Genomic DNA, 15,976 nt, shown 5'->3' with positions numbered 1-15,976 from the left:
ATGTAAGCATATCGCGGTTATATGCTTCCGAGGATCTGCCAGCCTCTCTGTGAGCCGTCGCTCAAGGAAATAATGAAGCATATGGAAAAGTCTCACGCAACTGGCGTTTTCTCCGGCCGCAACTCGTTCCACGAGCGTATAGACCAGCTGACTACGAACCGAATCCTTTGCCTGGTCCCTGGATCAGTATAAATAAAGATGGTTGAACTAACAAAGAAACAGAGAGACGCGTGACCATTGAATTGATGGGGCCAGAAAATGTTGATGGCGAAATAAAATTACATAAAGAAAAGAAAGGTTTAAGCCATGCCTGCTAAAAGATGGGGACAAGTGGACGAGGCTCGACTCAATCGCGCGGCCACCGAATCGATCAGAAAGCTGGTCTTTACACCCCAGTAGAAGCCGATAATTACCGCCATCGAAAAGGACTGAAAAAGGCAGCAAAATGTTGACTGCCGAATAGCTGACAAGTCTCACGCTTGATTTGACGGCGCTTTAGCAATGTGTGTGAGTAGTGGTGGCATGGAAGGGGAAGGGGGGGGGGGTATACCGCCTAATATCAGGAAGGGGAGGGGGCAAGCCTTCTTCCTAGGTACGCGCCTGCTAATTGCAGCGCTTGTGTATTGTCTGGAGCTTTTATTGTCCTGTTTGCAGACGTGTCGCACCAAGCAGTTCAAATAAAAAAAGGCTTACGTTTGTTTTCGTTGTATTCAAGATATTGGTACATTTTATGCTACGCATGCTACAATGTTTTGTAGCATGCGTGGAAGAGAAACAAAATGTGGTATACTCTTTCTTTTTTGGTTGCAAGACTGCAGAAAGCAGCCAACAAGGGCGGAGAAGGCATACGTTATAATTATTCCCTTTATATGAAACGTACAAATACGTTGAGCAGAAATGAAAGCAGACAAAGAGATAGTTGCTCTAGGTGGAGAGGGAATGCGCAACTTTCGTATAGTACGAGCCTTTCTCTACCAATAAAACATGCCGCAGTGGTTCTGATTTGATTGTTTGTATTTTGAAACATCTTTTTCTCAACCTTAGCACTTTTGTTTTCGATGTGTACTAGAGATACCTTGCAGGCGAGTAACTATCCTGCCTTGCTACTTGTGCCCCTTTTTCTCAATCCGCTGCTTGAAAAAAAAAAAAGCGACGTACCGCACTCGCTGTAGGGCCCCCAATATGCTTGACGGGTGGACAGCCGCCATTGCAGCCGCGTGATCTGCTGAAAGAGCGTTGCTGTCCTCATAGGATGGCTGCGTTACTTGAGAAGCTGGGCTGGACGGAGACTCGACGGCGTCGGAGAAAGGTTCTGGTGCAGCACCATGTTCATTTGACTCGACACCTATGCGTGAAACAGGAAGGAGTGCGTCAGAAATGTTATATTTGGTGCCTTTCTTGAGAAGCAATTCTTTTAAATCATTGGCGGTCACATTTACGCAAGCTAATTGCCGGACACTTTAAATTTGTTCTCATTATTGTAGGAAAGAGGGACCTTAAGGGAAATTATTTATTGCTAGCGATAATATCTAGGTAGTGTGTAGTTCTATTACCCAATTAACTAGACAGCAAAAGTTGTTAACGATCTCCTGTGGAGCTGTAGAATAGGTATAAGCAAATCGGTTTTTGTTAGCTGTTTGCTTACTGTAGCCGCGCGAGCATCGTTTGGGAAGGCGCCAGCATCCTCCTCGTCCACCAAAGCAAGAGCAGGAGACGGGGCTATGAAGTCGAAAGCTGTCCATCAAACCGTTCAGATGTCTTCAAGCTCTCGCACGACAGCAAGTACGTCCTAAAAACCTACCATAGTGGACATTCGGCGACGAACACGCCCTGAAATTCGGTTGCGCTATCACAAACGCCATTTCAAACAGCGTATACCTTTTAGCCACGAGGCTACGACAACCACAAAAACGATCGAAAGGACTGAAAAACTATCTGAAAAGAGCCTATATGAGATCTCTGCGGACCGTATCACTTGAAAAATAAAGCGTCTACATATGTAAAAATCATCGAAATTGGTTAAGTTTTTTGCAATGTGCAGCATGCTCCGTTCATCTCTGGATGTCCAGATTGTCTGAATATTGCCAGTTGGCAATCTCTGAAACTTCCACGACATGCACCGATGTGCCGGAACCGCAAGCACGTTCAAATATTTTTTTGTGATGATCGGACAAATTAAAGAAGGAACGGCACGCAACGTAGAAAGGGTGCTTTATAACATAAGCATTTATACATTTTACCGCAAACTTTCTCCCAACTTTAAAGGAGTGTTCCGTTCATTAACGTAACACCCGTATAATGCAGCCAGGTAATTAAGACGAAGTGCTTTAAATGCGTATGCCATTACAATTGAGTACCCTCCCCTCGTTCCTTACTAACGCTTGTTAATCCTTCATTGACAAGTGTAGAATACAAGCAACACCGCCGAAAAACTTTTTTCTTGCCAAGTTTCAGTACTGAGTACGAAGTTGTGGCTGGATGTGCTCGGTTAACACTTGGAATGGCAGGCAGAAAGCGTGATTTGTTGGTTTGGAGCAGAAACACGGTACGAACAAATTTGGCACGCGACTCGCCTGCTTTTGCAAGCACGGTCAGAGGAGACAGACCGATGCAAGATCTCCGGCTGCAGTTGTGACGCGCATGGGATGTAAACCAAATGAAGTGTACACCTACAGTTCGCCTACGATGAGAGTTGCCTGCATGTGCCAAATCCAAATGAGAACTTTAGGTGCCTTGGGGTGAAGCCCACTTCCAATTTCCTGCCTGGGGTTTTCCCCTTACTGCTGAAAGGATTTCCCGAAAACATCCTTTGTTGTTCCATTTTTTTATTATGCTCATTCTTGAAGTGTTTTGCACATATAGAAACAAAGTAAATATTTTAGGAGGGGTATTGATATGTATCGTACTTAAGAGATTATATTTCTGTTGTTATTCGACAGTATATTTTGATAAAATTTTCCCGCTCGGTTAGGTTGGTGGATTCCGGTGAAGTTCACGGCTGGCTCCAATGGCAATGTTCAACATCTGTGGGTATGAATATGCGTGTGACCAAAAAAAAATGATTGCAACTGCCGGTAGGGTATCTAATGATGTTTTTATATTTTTCAACAGTGCACAGTAAAAAATGTAGCAAAAGTACCCCATTCATTTCTCTGTCATGGACTTCTCGACTAACGTTTATTGTAAGAATGCAGGGCACTTTGGAGACTAGATGTTGAAATTCTAGGCCTGAGTAATTAGCCCGTAAGCTATTATGTCGGCGCACCAACTATTACAGGCAGCATATTTATCACCCAAATCAATCATATTTATGGGGTTTGGAGGGACCCTGCAGCTGTTTTCTTTTTCAGACTACCATATTTGTTTTCATTACTTTAGGCGCTTTGAACAATGAGTAGCAAAAAATAATTGTGGTACTTGAGGCATGCAAATTGAAGTTATAGGTGAGATAAATTTCAATACGCACCCCTAAGTGAGAGTTCAGGCTAAACTACACCTAGGCTTGGCGCCACGCCGAAGCTCGCGCCCGGGTTGGTTGCTGTTGCCGTGCCTCACTTGGAATTCAGGCTTAAAGCTGTAAGACTTGGGCCAGCGTCCGCCCACTTAGGTCACTATTTTCCCTTACTTAGACATCGCTTTGTATTTTCGCAAGGCAGCCAGAGCATCGATATTTGTCTGAGGAAAATATCTGTGCTCACGCAGCAATTTGATGCGTATGACTTCTTCCGCACCTTCTCCGCATGCGTATGCGCGGGCACGAGCTGCTGCGCACAGGCAAGAGTACGTGTAAAATGTCCGTACACCCCTGTACAACGCCACCCATATAGCACAAGGCCTGTGCACACTGCTTGAAGACGCCGTGCTATTAGGGCCCACTGTCGTATAGAATCAAGTGGGAGTGCTGTCGTGCACGCCGCAGTGTTTGTCACCTCACCGCTTTCATCGCGGCGGGCACGGCAATGTAAACGTTCGCCCTATTATTATGACGTCATGAAAGAGTGTAGAAAGCTTGCGATATCTAGGTGTGGTTGCTTGGGATGGCACATTTTACTATCCCTTGACAACTTACTGTGACGTCAATTGCAGAAGGACATTAGTGGAAGACTGAGTGTCATGGTTGCCCCCGTGCTTGCTCAACATGTTGATGACGTTTATATGGCTTCTGCGTTATGTCGGGGCGCGTTCAGTTCTCGGAGGCCGGGGTGTCAGTAATACGGTTACAACAACTTGTGCGTGATGGCCGTCGGCGCACCAAAAAGTTCGTAACGTTGATGTGTCGTTCCGATGATTGTAACACGTGGCGTGGATGTGCGATGCTTAAATTTATTGTAAAACCCAATGCCGTAGTTTTTTGCCCTAAAGGACTTGCAATAACGTTCGAACGTAAATTGCAGATTACCTTTTTAGAAATGATCATTCCGTCATTCGTCCTTATTACATCCTGTCTTCGATGTACACAATATGACCGCATCGGGGCGTTACAATCGGTGCCGCCCAAGCTGTGCCTGACGCGTTACATTGCTCCCTTATCTTTCAGGAACACGCGGTCTGTGACACACGGCGTTGGCCATCTTGTGTTTTTCAATGTGCTGATAAATATGGGCACATGAGAGTTTCGTGCGATTAACATTCTGCGCGAACTTCCCAACGTGTTTACAATATCTATATATTTCTATGCCTAGCCTTCTTACGCAAGCTTGGGCCTCAGTATGTGACACTATAGAATGAACCGCTTCTTTGTCACTTCGAATAACTGGTTACATGCCACTGGGTATCTGCTACCCTTGAAAGACAGAGAGAACCCTCTAAATTTTTATTCCAGCGATAGGTGGAATAGATCCCGCGTCATATACAAGTATAGACAGTCTTGTCCGAATACTCATTCAGACATGCGCGACACAGATTTAGGGGCGTCGCGGTTAGTTGGGGCGGCGAGTTTGATGGCGTCCTTATAAAGGAGTCTGGATGCTGTAGAAGCGTTGTGCATAAGGCGCTTTTTTTTTTCGTTGGCAACACGTTCTGTCACTACTTAGTTCCGATGCCTATTGTTGAAACGTAGAGACTCGTCCTTGGAAATCTGCTGCCAGATCATTTTTGTTCCAATTTTATACTAATCAGAACACGGTCCATGCAATCGGTCCACGGCCTTGCGCTCAGCAGCAGAACCGTATTGACGTTGAAGCAGATTCTTCAACATTCTGTCATGAAGGATTCGTCATTTCAACCTGTCATTGAACTGACATTTCTTTCAGAACGTTGTAACAGATCACGTGTAATCGTGTAACAATTACGTGTATTTGTCGTGCAATCTTGTGGCTTCGTACTTGCACGGTGATGGGCACAGTGTTGTGTCATTGAGATATTACAAGATCATTGCGACAGACAAAATGTGCGTAAAGTTATGAAAGACTCGAAGGGACAAGGCCATATGATGTCTGCTGCGCTTTGGGGCGGGGCTCACAAGCACCGGCAATTTCGGCATAGAAAAACTGCCTACCGTGACGCCCGTGACCACCGTCGCAGTAAAGATACCATCCGTATTCTTTCTGCTACAGTTGCTTCAGTGCTGTGTGTAATGATTTTTACTGTGAACTATGCCACTGTGGACGACTTAAGCCCGAGGCGTTTGCCCGAACAAACAATTCTGCAGCATCAGCTTAACTCCAATCATAAAGCAGTGCAAGTACCCTGTGCTTTCAAGCGAATACCGTTCTATGACTTTTTCTCCCGCCTTCTTGAGCGGTGGCTGGTAGAGGACGAAATTTCACCGCTCATACGAATTCGCCGATGTAAAGATAACGTCTTTAGAGTTGTGAGGCGGGTTCACAGCAGAACGCACTAGAGCCCTTTGAGACGCATGAGCCCTCGCGTTCTCATGCCATCTCTTCTCTGGGTGGTTTGCATCAGAAATCATTAGCAATCACCTTCAGGGCTGGCACCTCTCGCAAAGCTACATAAAGCACACAATTTGTATGTATTGACACCTAGAGCACCCCAATCGATGCACCAGTTCACAGCTGTCCACAATACTGTGACTATAGAATAAACGATAAATATCATTACTGGAACATTTATGGGTCTATAAGAGCATCGTTCCTTTATTAAAACGAATGGTATTCTAGAGATGTTCCGCTATGGTTTATATTGATGGTCATATGGGTATTTCCTGCACTTCCTTGCTATCCATCGTTATGTGTAAGTGTTTTACCACTTCTTTTTTCCATCTATACTGCCCTTCTATCTCGTCGTTGCGTCCAAACTCTTGCAGGGACAGAAAGAAGAAAACTCAATTATGTCAAACTCTGGTCTTTTGTACTTTAAAAGGCGCAAAACATTTATCACTCGCCCTCTACGAGATTTGGTGGCCAGGCCACAGTGCACTCGACTCGGTCTAGAAGATATTTCAAACAGTGAGCTCATTTGTAACATGCCATTCTAATGTGCTGCAATGGGGAATAATGAAGCAATAAAACTACGGACGCCGATCAAAAGAAGTACTAAAAAAGGATTAAATCTTAACGACGTAGAGCCCTGTTCACAATGGTATGCAGGAGAGTTCACGGAGGCTTACGTGTACTTCAGAACATGACGTAAGCAGCGCGTGTATGACGGGCGGAAGGTTCGCTCATTTCGATTGAGCGTGTGAAGTGTTTTTTGTATCTCCAGCGATTACAGATAGAACCGCGATTTCAGTCACACAGTGTCGACCCAGCCGAGGCTTCTGTGCTGGAGCTAGGTCTGAATTTCAATGTTGGACCTGCCCCTGCCGTCAGTGTGATTGTGTGTGCGGTGGAGTGCGCGGTTAACCAAGATGACCCGTCCCGCCGTGACGAGGCTCGCACCCGAGCTATTGGTGTCCTTTCTGATCTGCACGGGTGGAAGTTTGTTTCCCCTCTTTCTGCATAGGAATGAAAAGCTGTCAAGCGACTTCAGGCGAACACTGGAATCGTGATTCTTCCCGCTGACAAGGGGAACGCAACAGCGCTAATGGCACGGCTGTCTACAAAAACAAGAGGTCGGCCCTACTTAAGGAGAAGGACACTTACGTGCGGCTCACTCGGGACCCTACCTTCAAGATTCAGAGGGACTTCCAGGTTCTCCTTGATGACGCGTCCCGCTTCGTAGTTCTCGAGCACAAGTCTTTGCAAATTAAGCTTCTCTGTCATTATGGTGCTGCACCTGCACTTTATGGCTTGCAGAAGGTACACAAGCCTAACGTCCCCCTGCGTCCAATCGTTAATTACACCCACTCCCCTCTCTACGAATTGTCCGCATACCTGCACCAGCTTCTGGCTCCACTCATAGGAAAGAGCTCCACGCATGTGAGCAACTCATGCGACTTTATTGAAAAAGTTCGTGATTTGTGTCTAGACGACGACGAGGTGATGGTTTGGTTCGACGTGGTGTCGCTGTTTACCTCAATTCCGACTGACATGGCGGTGGAAGCATGCACTTCTATAGAATCTGGCAGGATTTTGCCAGACAGGTCGCCCATTCACGTTCCCGACCTCAATAGGCTCCTCTGTTTTTGCCTTGAAAACATGTACATCTGCTTCGACAGGGTCTTCTGCAGGCAAGTCCATTGTACGGCAATGGGTGCATCCGTCTCTGTTACCGCAGCCAATCTTACGATAGAGTGTTTGGAAAGTCGTTCTCTCGCGTCCTTCAGTCCTAGGCCAAAAGTTTTTCTTCAAAATGTGGACGACTGTTTTTGTGTGATTCGGCGCAGCGCTTTGGCGTCGTTCACTGCGCACTAAACATTCTGGAAATGGCCACCCAATTCACAGATGAGATACAGGTCACCACACGCAATGGACGGCTCTCGTTAATCCTATACCGTAAGGACACTCACACTGGCCTCTACCTGAACTTTCAATCCGTTCATCCTGAAAATCACAAAAGGTCGGTTGCTGCCCCCCTGCTCAACCATGCGAAGCGCATTTGCATCACAGCAGAAAGTCGTTCCACTCTCTTGGACCACGTGCGAGGAGATCTCTCGGCAAGTGGCTATCCCACCTCTTTTTTTAGTGCTGTGGAACCCTGCTTATCCAATTCAGTCCGTCCGGCTAATCCCCGACCAAGAAGGCGTGCTGCCATACCCTACGTTCCAGTGATAAGCGAAACCTGGTCTCGCATTCTGCGAAGTTATCACGTTGAGGTGGCGCACGTGCCCGTATGTAAACTGAGGCAAACACCTGTTGGCCTCAAGGACAGGCTTCCGAGAGAACCGTTTCCCGGCTTACCTATAATACACCTTGCGCAGATTGCGACTATCCATACATCGGTGAATCGGGAAGCTTCAAACAGAGACTGAGACAGCATCAGAAAGATGTCGAGAAGAAACCTGCAGTTTCGAATGCCCTTGCCGACCACACGGACGCAACGGGCCACTAGATTGACTGGGATTGCTCTAGAGTTATCGGCCAAGAGACCTGAAACCGCGGCTGTATCTGGGATCGCTGAAGATACAAAAAACACGTTGCACGCTCATTCGAAATGAGGGAACCCTCCACCCGTCATACACGCGCTGCTTACGTAACGTTCTGAAGTATACATAAGCTTCCGTGGACTTTCTTTCATCCCATTGTGAACAAGGCTTCGGTAGAAAAGCCGAAACGTCCTTTAGATTTCTTCCTTTTCTCGTACTTCTTTTAGTCGGTGTGCGTCGTTTTTTTTTTTGCTTTATGCTTCATCCCGACCAGACAGGCTTTCGTCAAACCTTCGGCTTCAATGGCGAATAATATTCTCACCTGTCCTAATCAACGCGGTGCTTTCTTTTCACTTGTGAAATAACCCTTACTGACATGTGAAATGTTTCTAGCAGCTTCTCTGTACACAGAAATACAAATATTGCTAATTGTCCTTTTTTGTCCGAATAGCAACAATCCTATCATCATGGGTGATTTTTCCAGCTACAGCCGGTCTTTAGGCCATCAGACATCTTCAGTTTCACAACTCTCAACCCAGGAAGGCAAACATTTTGGGTCTTGATAATTTATTTATAGGTTTTACGCATGACACCGACAATATAAATTAGAGGCAGGACGTAGTAGGGGGGCGGGACAATAATTCTAACTACCCGGGGCTTTTTAACCTACACTTTGTTTTATCGATAAGCTTCCGTCGCTGCCTTTATGGAATCCATGGCCTCGAGCTAAGCGCTGGAATGCCATAGCCACTCTGCTTCAGTATAGGGTGGTTTTTTTACTGTATTGTCATCACTGAGAGGAGTGACCGTTTAAACACTACTTACTGTGTTCATGCACATCCCGATTGTCTACCCCCGCAACATTGTTAATATGCTCTGGATTTCCCGATGAGGAAGTGATGAAAGAACTCCTCAGAGGCCCTCCTTCATAGGGATTCCGTTGCAACCGCTCGCTGTCGGATTGCGTAGGCGAATCAAGTTCCTGCGAAATTTCGCTTGTTTCACCAGCCTGCGAGAAGCCAAATGATGAATGAATGAATGAATGAATGAATGAATGAATGAATGAATGAATGAATGAATGAATGAATGAATGTTTGATGCTAAATGGCGCAAGAGCCAGGTATGGCCAAAATGTCCCATGCTCGCGGTAATGAATTCGCAGCATAGTTATGTGTTCTATGAAGTTGTTGATACGTGGCTATAAAGGGGCCTTAAAAATAGTTGCTCTAAAGTGCGTAAAATCGATGTGTAGGAAAAGTATGGCGATGGACAAACGACGTACTACGAGTGCTAAGATGTTTTGCGAAAGAGCGATACGAGGTAGATAATATGTCAGATGAAAAATTTCACTGCAGCACTGCTGCCTCGTTAGAGCCTTTCAAAACCAAGAGCGTGGAGGCATGTGCTGTACAAAACAATTATCACGGCGGACCTCCGGAAAAAGGATGCACTACTAATTTAGTGGACCTATAACATGGGGGATAACACCATTAAAAATAACCGATGGGTGTTCTTGGGGTTAAAGAGCTGTTCTTGACCAAGAAGCATAGCCGGATGAACAGAATACAATAGCAATATGCAACAGCAAAATGTTTCTTTCTCTCAACTTTGGCCTCCCAGCACCAGGGGGAGGTTGGAAGGTCATTTCCAGTAAGTAGAAAATTATGAGTGCTAATTGTGTGTCCTATTCTGAGACGACAGAAAAGGACATCGGTTCGCCGCGATTTTGTTGCGGAGGGCCAACAACGTAACAGTGGCTTCATCACGCCTCGCGTATTTACTTCTCCGTCTCACACGCGTTGTCACTGGTTCCGCAGTTTCTTTCGTAAGAAAGGCTTCAGATCTGTGACAGGAACAGCAGCGGTAGGATTAACAGCATGTGATGCAATCGATGTGGCCCATCTCGTCTGCCAGAACGTTACTCTCGATGCCCCTATGTCCAGGCAACCAGCATATAATAATATGCTGGTTTGATATGTGATCTTTACGCAGGTAGGAATATAGCTCATGAAGTACTGGATTTTTGTGCTTACAGAGCGAAATCGAGGCCTTCACGCCGCTTCAGGAGTCCATATATATATAACTGTTCTTGGAGTTTTGATTTCCGTATATGCTTCACAGCCGATAATAGTGTGCAGGCTTCGGCTGTAAAGATACTTGTTTCCGGATGCAATACATCGGATTTTGAGAAGCATGGGCCGACGGCTGCATGGGAAATCCCGGCATTTGACTTCGAATCATCTCTGTAGAACTCTGTGCAGGAGTGCTTGTACTGGAGTTCTAGAAAATGCATTCGGATTTTGACCTCTATGGTGTCCTTAGTAACTTCTAGAAAGGAGATGTCGCATTCTACCACCTGCCACTCCCAAGGATGTAACAGCTTGGTTGGATACATTAGGCAGTGCTCGAGGAATGGGACATGCATTTCATCGCTAAGCCCCCTCACATGCAGCGAGAAACCCTGTCTTATAGAGGTACAAATATGGAAAGTTAGAGCACACGTCATGTCGTTAATGGTATTAAAACATGGATATTCATGATCAGACTATTTTTAGAAAATATGTGAGGCTGATGTAGGTTCTCTGCAAATGGAGTGGCCATTCATTTGAATCTGCGTAGAAGCTTTCAATAGGGCTTCCCCTGAAAGCGTCAGTGACTGCGCGGACACTTAGATGATGGACAGTCTGTAGCATCTTTAGCGTGCTCGAAGCGGCATAGTTATATACGACAGCACCATAGTCCAATCGTGACTGAATTATGCTCTTATAAAGATTCATCAAACACTCACTGTCGCTACCCATGCTGGGTCGGATATACTTTTCGGTAGGTTGTATGTCTTTCAACATTTTTTAAAGATATTTAATGTGTTGAATGAAAGTAAGCCGGCAGGCAAGTATATTACATAAAAATTTATGCTCTTGGTAGACAGGTGTTTATAACCACATAGTTCAGCACAAGGATCTGGAACCAGGCCTCTCCTTATCGTAAAAAGAACGCAATATCTTTTGTGGGGGTTGATTTTACATCCGTTTTTGTCTGCTCACTTGGACACTTTGTTCAAGCCCTGCTTCACCTGCCTCTCGCAAACTTCGAGGTAGCAAGATTTGAAGTCTATTATAATGTCGTCCACATAGAGGGAATAAAAAAGACCTGGTGGTAATAAAGCCCGAAGCGTGTTCATATACACGATAAAGAGCGCGCAGCTAAGCCGGCCTCCCTTGGGTACACCAGTTTCTTGCTTAAAATGTTGCGACAATACGCGGCAGATACAATTCAACAAGCAGCTTTCAAATACGTTTTGCATATTTCCACAATTGCTCATTCCTGACAAATCTCGCAAGATCCCGAAACACCACGCTGTGTCATACGCCTTCTCTATATCGAGGAATATCGATAAAATATACTGTGTATAAATGCATCGCGGATATAACCTTAAATGCGCACAAGTTGATCAATTGCGGAACGCCCTTCTCTGACGCCACAGTGGTAGGGATATAGTATGTAGTTGAGTTCAAGGAAATGTAGAAGACAAAGATTAATAATTTTCTTTTTCAAAAAAGCTTACAAAGGCAAAATGTAAGAGCTATATGACGATAACATACCGCAAAGGAAGGGTCATAACCCTGCTTTAAAGGATGGACCACAGTCGCTTCTTTCCACGTGGATGGAAGGTATCCGGCAGCCAAAATAGTGTCGAATAATGCGAGTAGTGTAACTTGTGTGTCAGTGTTTAAGTTTTTGATCACGTCATACATGATTCTATCAGGTCCGTTGCAGTGCTCTTGCATGAGGTCAAGACAGCTCTCAACTCGGTAACTCAATGGCGCGTTATACGGTTCATTTTGCTTTTCTATATCTTTGTAATTAAAGGATTGAGAATAGTTGATTGAGCTTGACACACGCTCATAGTGCTCCCCAAGAGAGTCTGCCTAGTCTTGCAAGGTACCCCCATGGTGGTGCACAAGAGGCAGCGGATGGCTTTGTTGCCGTTTTAGCTTTCTTAAGCGATTCCACAGTTTAGCCTCCTTCGTGTATGAATTGATACCCGAGAAGAAGGTCACCCAGCTTTCTCTCTTTGCCTGACGTCGAGTCCACTTTACCTGTGGTTTATTTTTTTTGACTCAATTAGATATTCGGCATTTGGCGATCTACGTAACACGCGCGAGCCCTTGTACCACCAGGAAACACGTCTTGTAAGTTACCCATTCGTTTGAGGGATAAAATTTTCAGTTGCATCAATAATAAAAGCCATAAAATCATGTATCGTAAAATCATTTATAAAATCTCGTGGTAGATTCTTTAAAATGCTCTCAGTGCACCAATGATAATTTTCATCGAGAAATATGCGGAGGGTTCTCATGCAGAGTTATCTGGTTTAAACTTGTAGCAAAATGGTCACATCCATAAAGTTTATTGATGGCGTTGCATTCTAGGTGAGGCAGAAGAGAAGAAGAGCCAATTGCTAGACCTATCCCTGAATACGTGTTCTGTTGGACACTGCAATACGTCGGCTCATCATTAAACAGGCAGGCACTAGAGGTCATAAGAAAATTTTCAATCGATCGACCTCTGGCTTGACATCTCGAATATCCCAACATCGTCATGTGGGCAATAAATCACCCGCGAGTATGTATGGGCCAGGAGGCCAATTAGGTTACAAAAATTGCTTTTTCCGAGATGATAGCTGGTATGTATATATAAAACTCCCTGACTGGTTTATTAAAAACGATTGCCCTGACTATCACTGCCTCGAGAGGCGCATGAAGGGCGACGTGTTTACAAGCTACAGACTTCTCCGCAAATGTTGCAATCCTGCCGCAGGCATTAGCCTCGTCACAGTTTTTTAGAAGATGGTGCAATGGCGAAGAAAATTAGCGTTTGTGTGTTTCAGATGTGTCTCTTGAACACACAGCAGCTTTGCATTACGTTTGTGCAGTTCTCTAATATCTTCAAAGTTAATAATGAGTCCTCTAACATTCCATTGTAGTATTTCTGCTTGCATTATGATAAATGTGTTTTGTGTTGTGTGTTTAAGATACGGAGATTAGCTCACGTGCCTTTGCTGGCGCTGTGAGGGGAGGTTTCTCTTTTTTGGAGCAATCGCGAGAGTCTCGCTGCTTCTTAGGCGCTGGTGGGGCCCGCTGGCCCGTTGTGTCCATCGCCTTCCGGGCTGTACCATGAGCAGCTCCGATTTCTGTGGAGCGCAGCTCAGGCCACAGGTCCTGGCATACTCGTGGACGGTCGTTGCCGCTCTCTGCAGGGCTTCCTCCGCCCAAGCATCGGAACCCGCGCGGTTCGTCCACACCGTTATATCGTCGGCATAGAACGCGCGGTCCACGCCCTCGATCTGATTGAGTAGTTCGGGCAGGGGCAGGAGTGCTAGGTTGAAAAGCAGAGGCGACAGGACAGACCCCTGTGGGGTACCCCTGTCTCCGAGCTCCACAGGCTCTGACCGTTCATTTCCTATCCGGATAGTTGCTGTTCTATTGGTTAGGAAATCATTGATATAGGCATAGGTCTTGCGGCCACACCCCGTCTTGCGCAGGTTCTCGAGCACGCTGGCGTGCTCGAAAGAAAGAGCCGCCGCCGAACATAATCATCACCATCGACGGCACAGAGATCAAACCAACGCAGCAGATCCGGATACTGGGCCTGCTGTTGCGCAGCGACGGCAAGGCGCACGCAACCGTCAACAAAATCAAGACCACATCCGAGCAAGTCCTGAGCATGATCCGGAGAGTCACCAACCGGAACAGAGGAATCAAAGAAGAAGACGCACTGCGCCTGGTGCAGGCATTCGTCGTGTCACGCGTAACGTACTCCGCCCCGTACCTCCAGCTTGCGAAGGTGAACCACGAAACGCTGAACACGACGATAAGGAAAGCAGTAAAACTCGCCATGGGCATCCCAGTCTGCTCGTCAACGCAGAAGCTGCTGGAAATGGGTGCCCACAACACGGTGGAAGAGCTGGTAGAAGCACACCTATCCCACCAGAGGGTAAGGCTGAGCCGGACAGAGCACGGTCGGGCCGTCCTACGCAAGATAGGATGACAGATTGAACAGCTACCGACAACGGAGCCGCTCCTCACAAGGTGGAGAGACATTATTAAGACCAAGCCCCTCCCCAGGAACATGCAGCCGGGGAGGAACAACGAGAGACGCTCTGCGCGGGCCAAGGCACTGGCACGACAGCTGGAAGAGGACCCCGAAGTCCTCTACGCAGACGCCTCTCTTCCTAAGCACGGAACCAGAGCAACGGCGGTCGTCACCACCATCGATAAACTGGTCACAGGCGCGTCGATACGGACGACGAATACAGCCGAAGCAGAAGAAGTGGCCTTGGCCCTCGCACTCGCCCAACCGGGAGTGAGGACCGTTGTCACAGACTCCCAGACCGCATACGCAAGCTACCGCAAGGGGAACATCTCTTCCGTGGCACTAGCGATCCTCAACAAATGCAAATCACCGGGGCGGGCCGTTGAGCTCGTGTGGGTCCCGGCTCACTCGCAAGTGGAAGGCAACGCACTCGCCGACTACTATGCCCGAGAACTGTCGATCCGGGCTGAGGACGAGCCAGGGCTACCGCAGCCCATGACAAGCTACAAAGAAATCACGCAAAGGTACAGAAGCGGCAGATGTAGGCTTCCCTGTCCGCATCCGCAACTCAACCGAATTCAGCAAACGATCGTGCGACGCACGCAAGCGGGGTCGCTAGCGCATCCCGTACTCTTGCATAAGATGTTCCCAACAGAGCATGACACTTCATGCCCTTTTTGCAGACGGTCAAAAGGCACTCTAGCACACATCCTTGCAGAGTGCACTAAGCTCAAGAACCCCCCCCCACCATCCCTACCCCCCACCCTCCCCAGCCCCAACCCCCCCGAGTGATGGGAGACCTTGTTGTCCAGCCCCGACCTACCGACCCAGCTCGCGCTGGCGGCTAGGGGCCAGGAACTGCTGGACGCATATGGGACCTGAGAAGAAGGTTCCACACCATCTGCTGCCAGCGCGCACCAACCGTCACTAAGGGCTCAGCACAAAAGTTGATTCTCTCTCTCTCTCTCTCTCTCTGTCCATCACCTCTTGCAAGGCGCTCAACACGCGCTCTTCCGAGCGCTGTGTTTGAGGTGATGGCCTCACCACGTCGGACGAGACCCTTCAAGCCACTGGCCCGGAGGTCGATGGTCCCTTATTCTGGGGTGCCCGAACAGCGCTTGCTGTGGCCACCGGGGAGCCAAATGGCGCCATCACCGGCTCCCTGCGTGTGGGCCGGACAACCGCCGGAAGCCATTGTTTCGCCGCCCCCTGATGCGTCACATCGGCAAATGAGTTCTTGGGCAGGTAGGCCACTCGTCTGTGTGCCTACTTGAAAGTTATGTTTTCCCTATGCTTTCATCGTAACAATTTCTTTTTCTTTCTTGCAGGATGGGCACAACCGTCAGTACGCAGAGTGCTCCCCATCACAGTTTACACAGTGGTGAGTCTTCTCGCAAGATTCAGATTTATGTTCATGAGCACTGCATTTTGCAAACGTTTTGCGGCATCGGC

At 47.1% G+C, this 15,976-nt stretch overlaps 1 protein-coding gene across 1 annotated transcript in view; it reads right to left on the bottom strand.

Annotated features, from left to right (window-relative positions):
- The window catches only part of LOC135909571 (uncharacterized), a 57,170-nt gene that overhangs the window by 24,515 nt on the left and 16,679 nt on the right, over positions 1-15,976 (bottom strand). The window contains exons 2-3 of the mRNA XM_065441546.2: positions 9,254-9,437; positions 1,159-1,345 (exon numbers count right to left, since the gene is read on the bottom strand). Of these exons, the coding sequence (XP_065297618.1) occupies positions 1,159-1,345; positions 9,254-9,437 (371 nt within the window). The remainder of the gene's footprint in view (positions 1-1,158; positions 1,346-9,253; positions 9,438-15,976) is intronic.

Source organism: Dermacentor albipictus, chromosome 10 (assembly GCF_038994185.2).
Source record: "Dermacentor albipictus isolate Rhodes 1998 colony chromosome 10, USDA_Dalb.pri_finalv2, whole genome shotgun sequence".
Taxonomy (NCBI): Eukaryota; Metazoa; Arthropoda; class Arachnida; order Ixodida; family Ixodidae; genus Dermacentor; species Dermacentor albipictus.
Note: the sequence above shows the minus strand (reverse complement) of the source record. Positions and strands in the feature narration are given on the sequence as shown.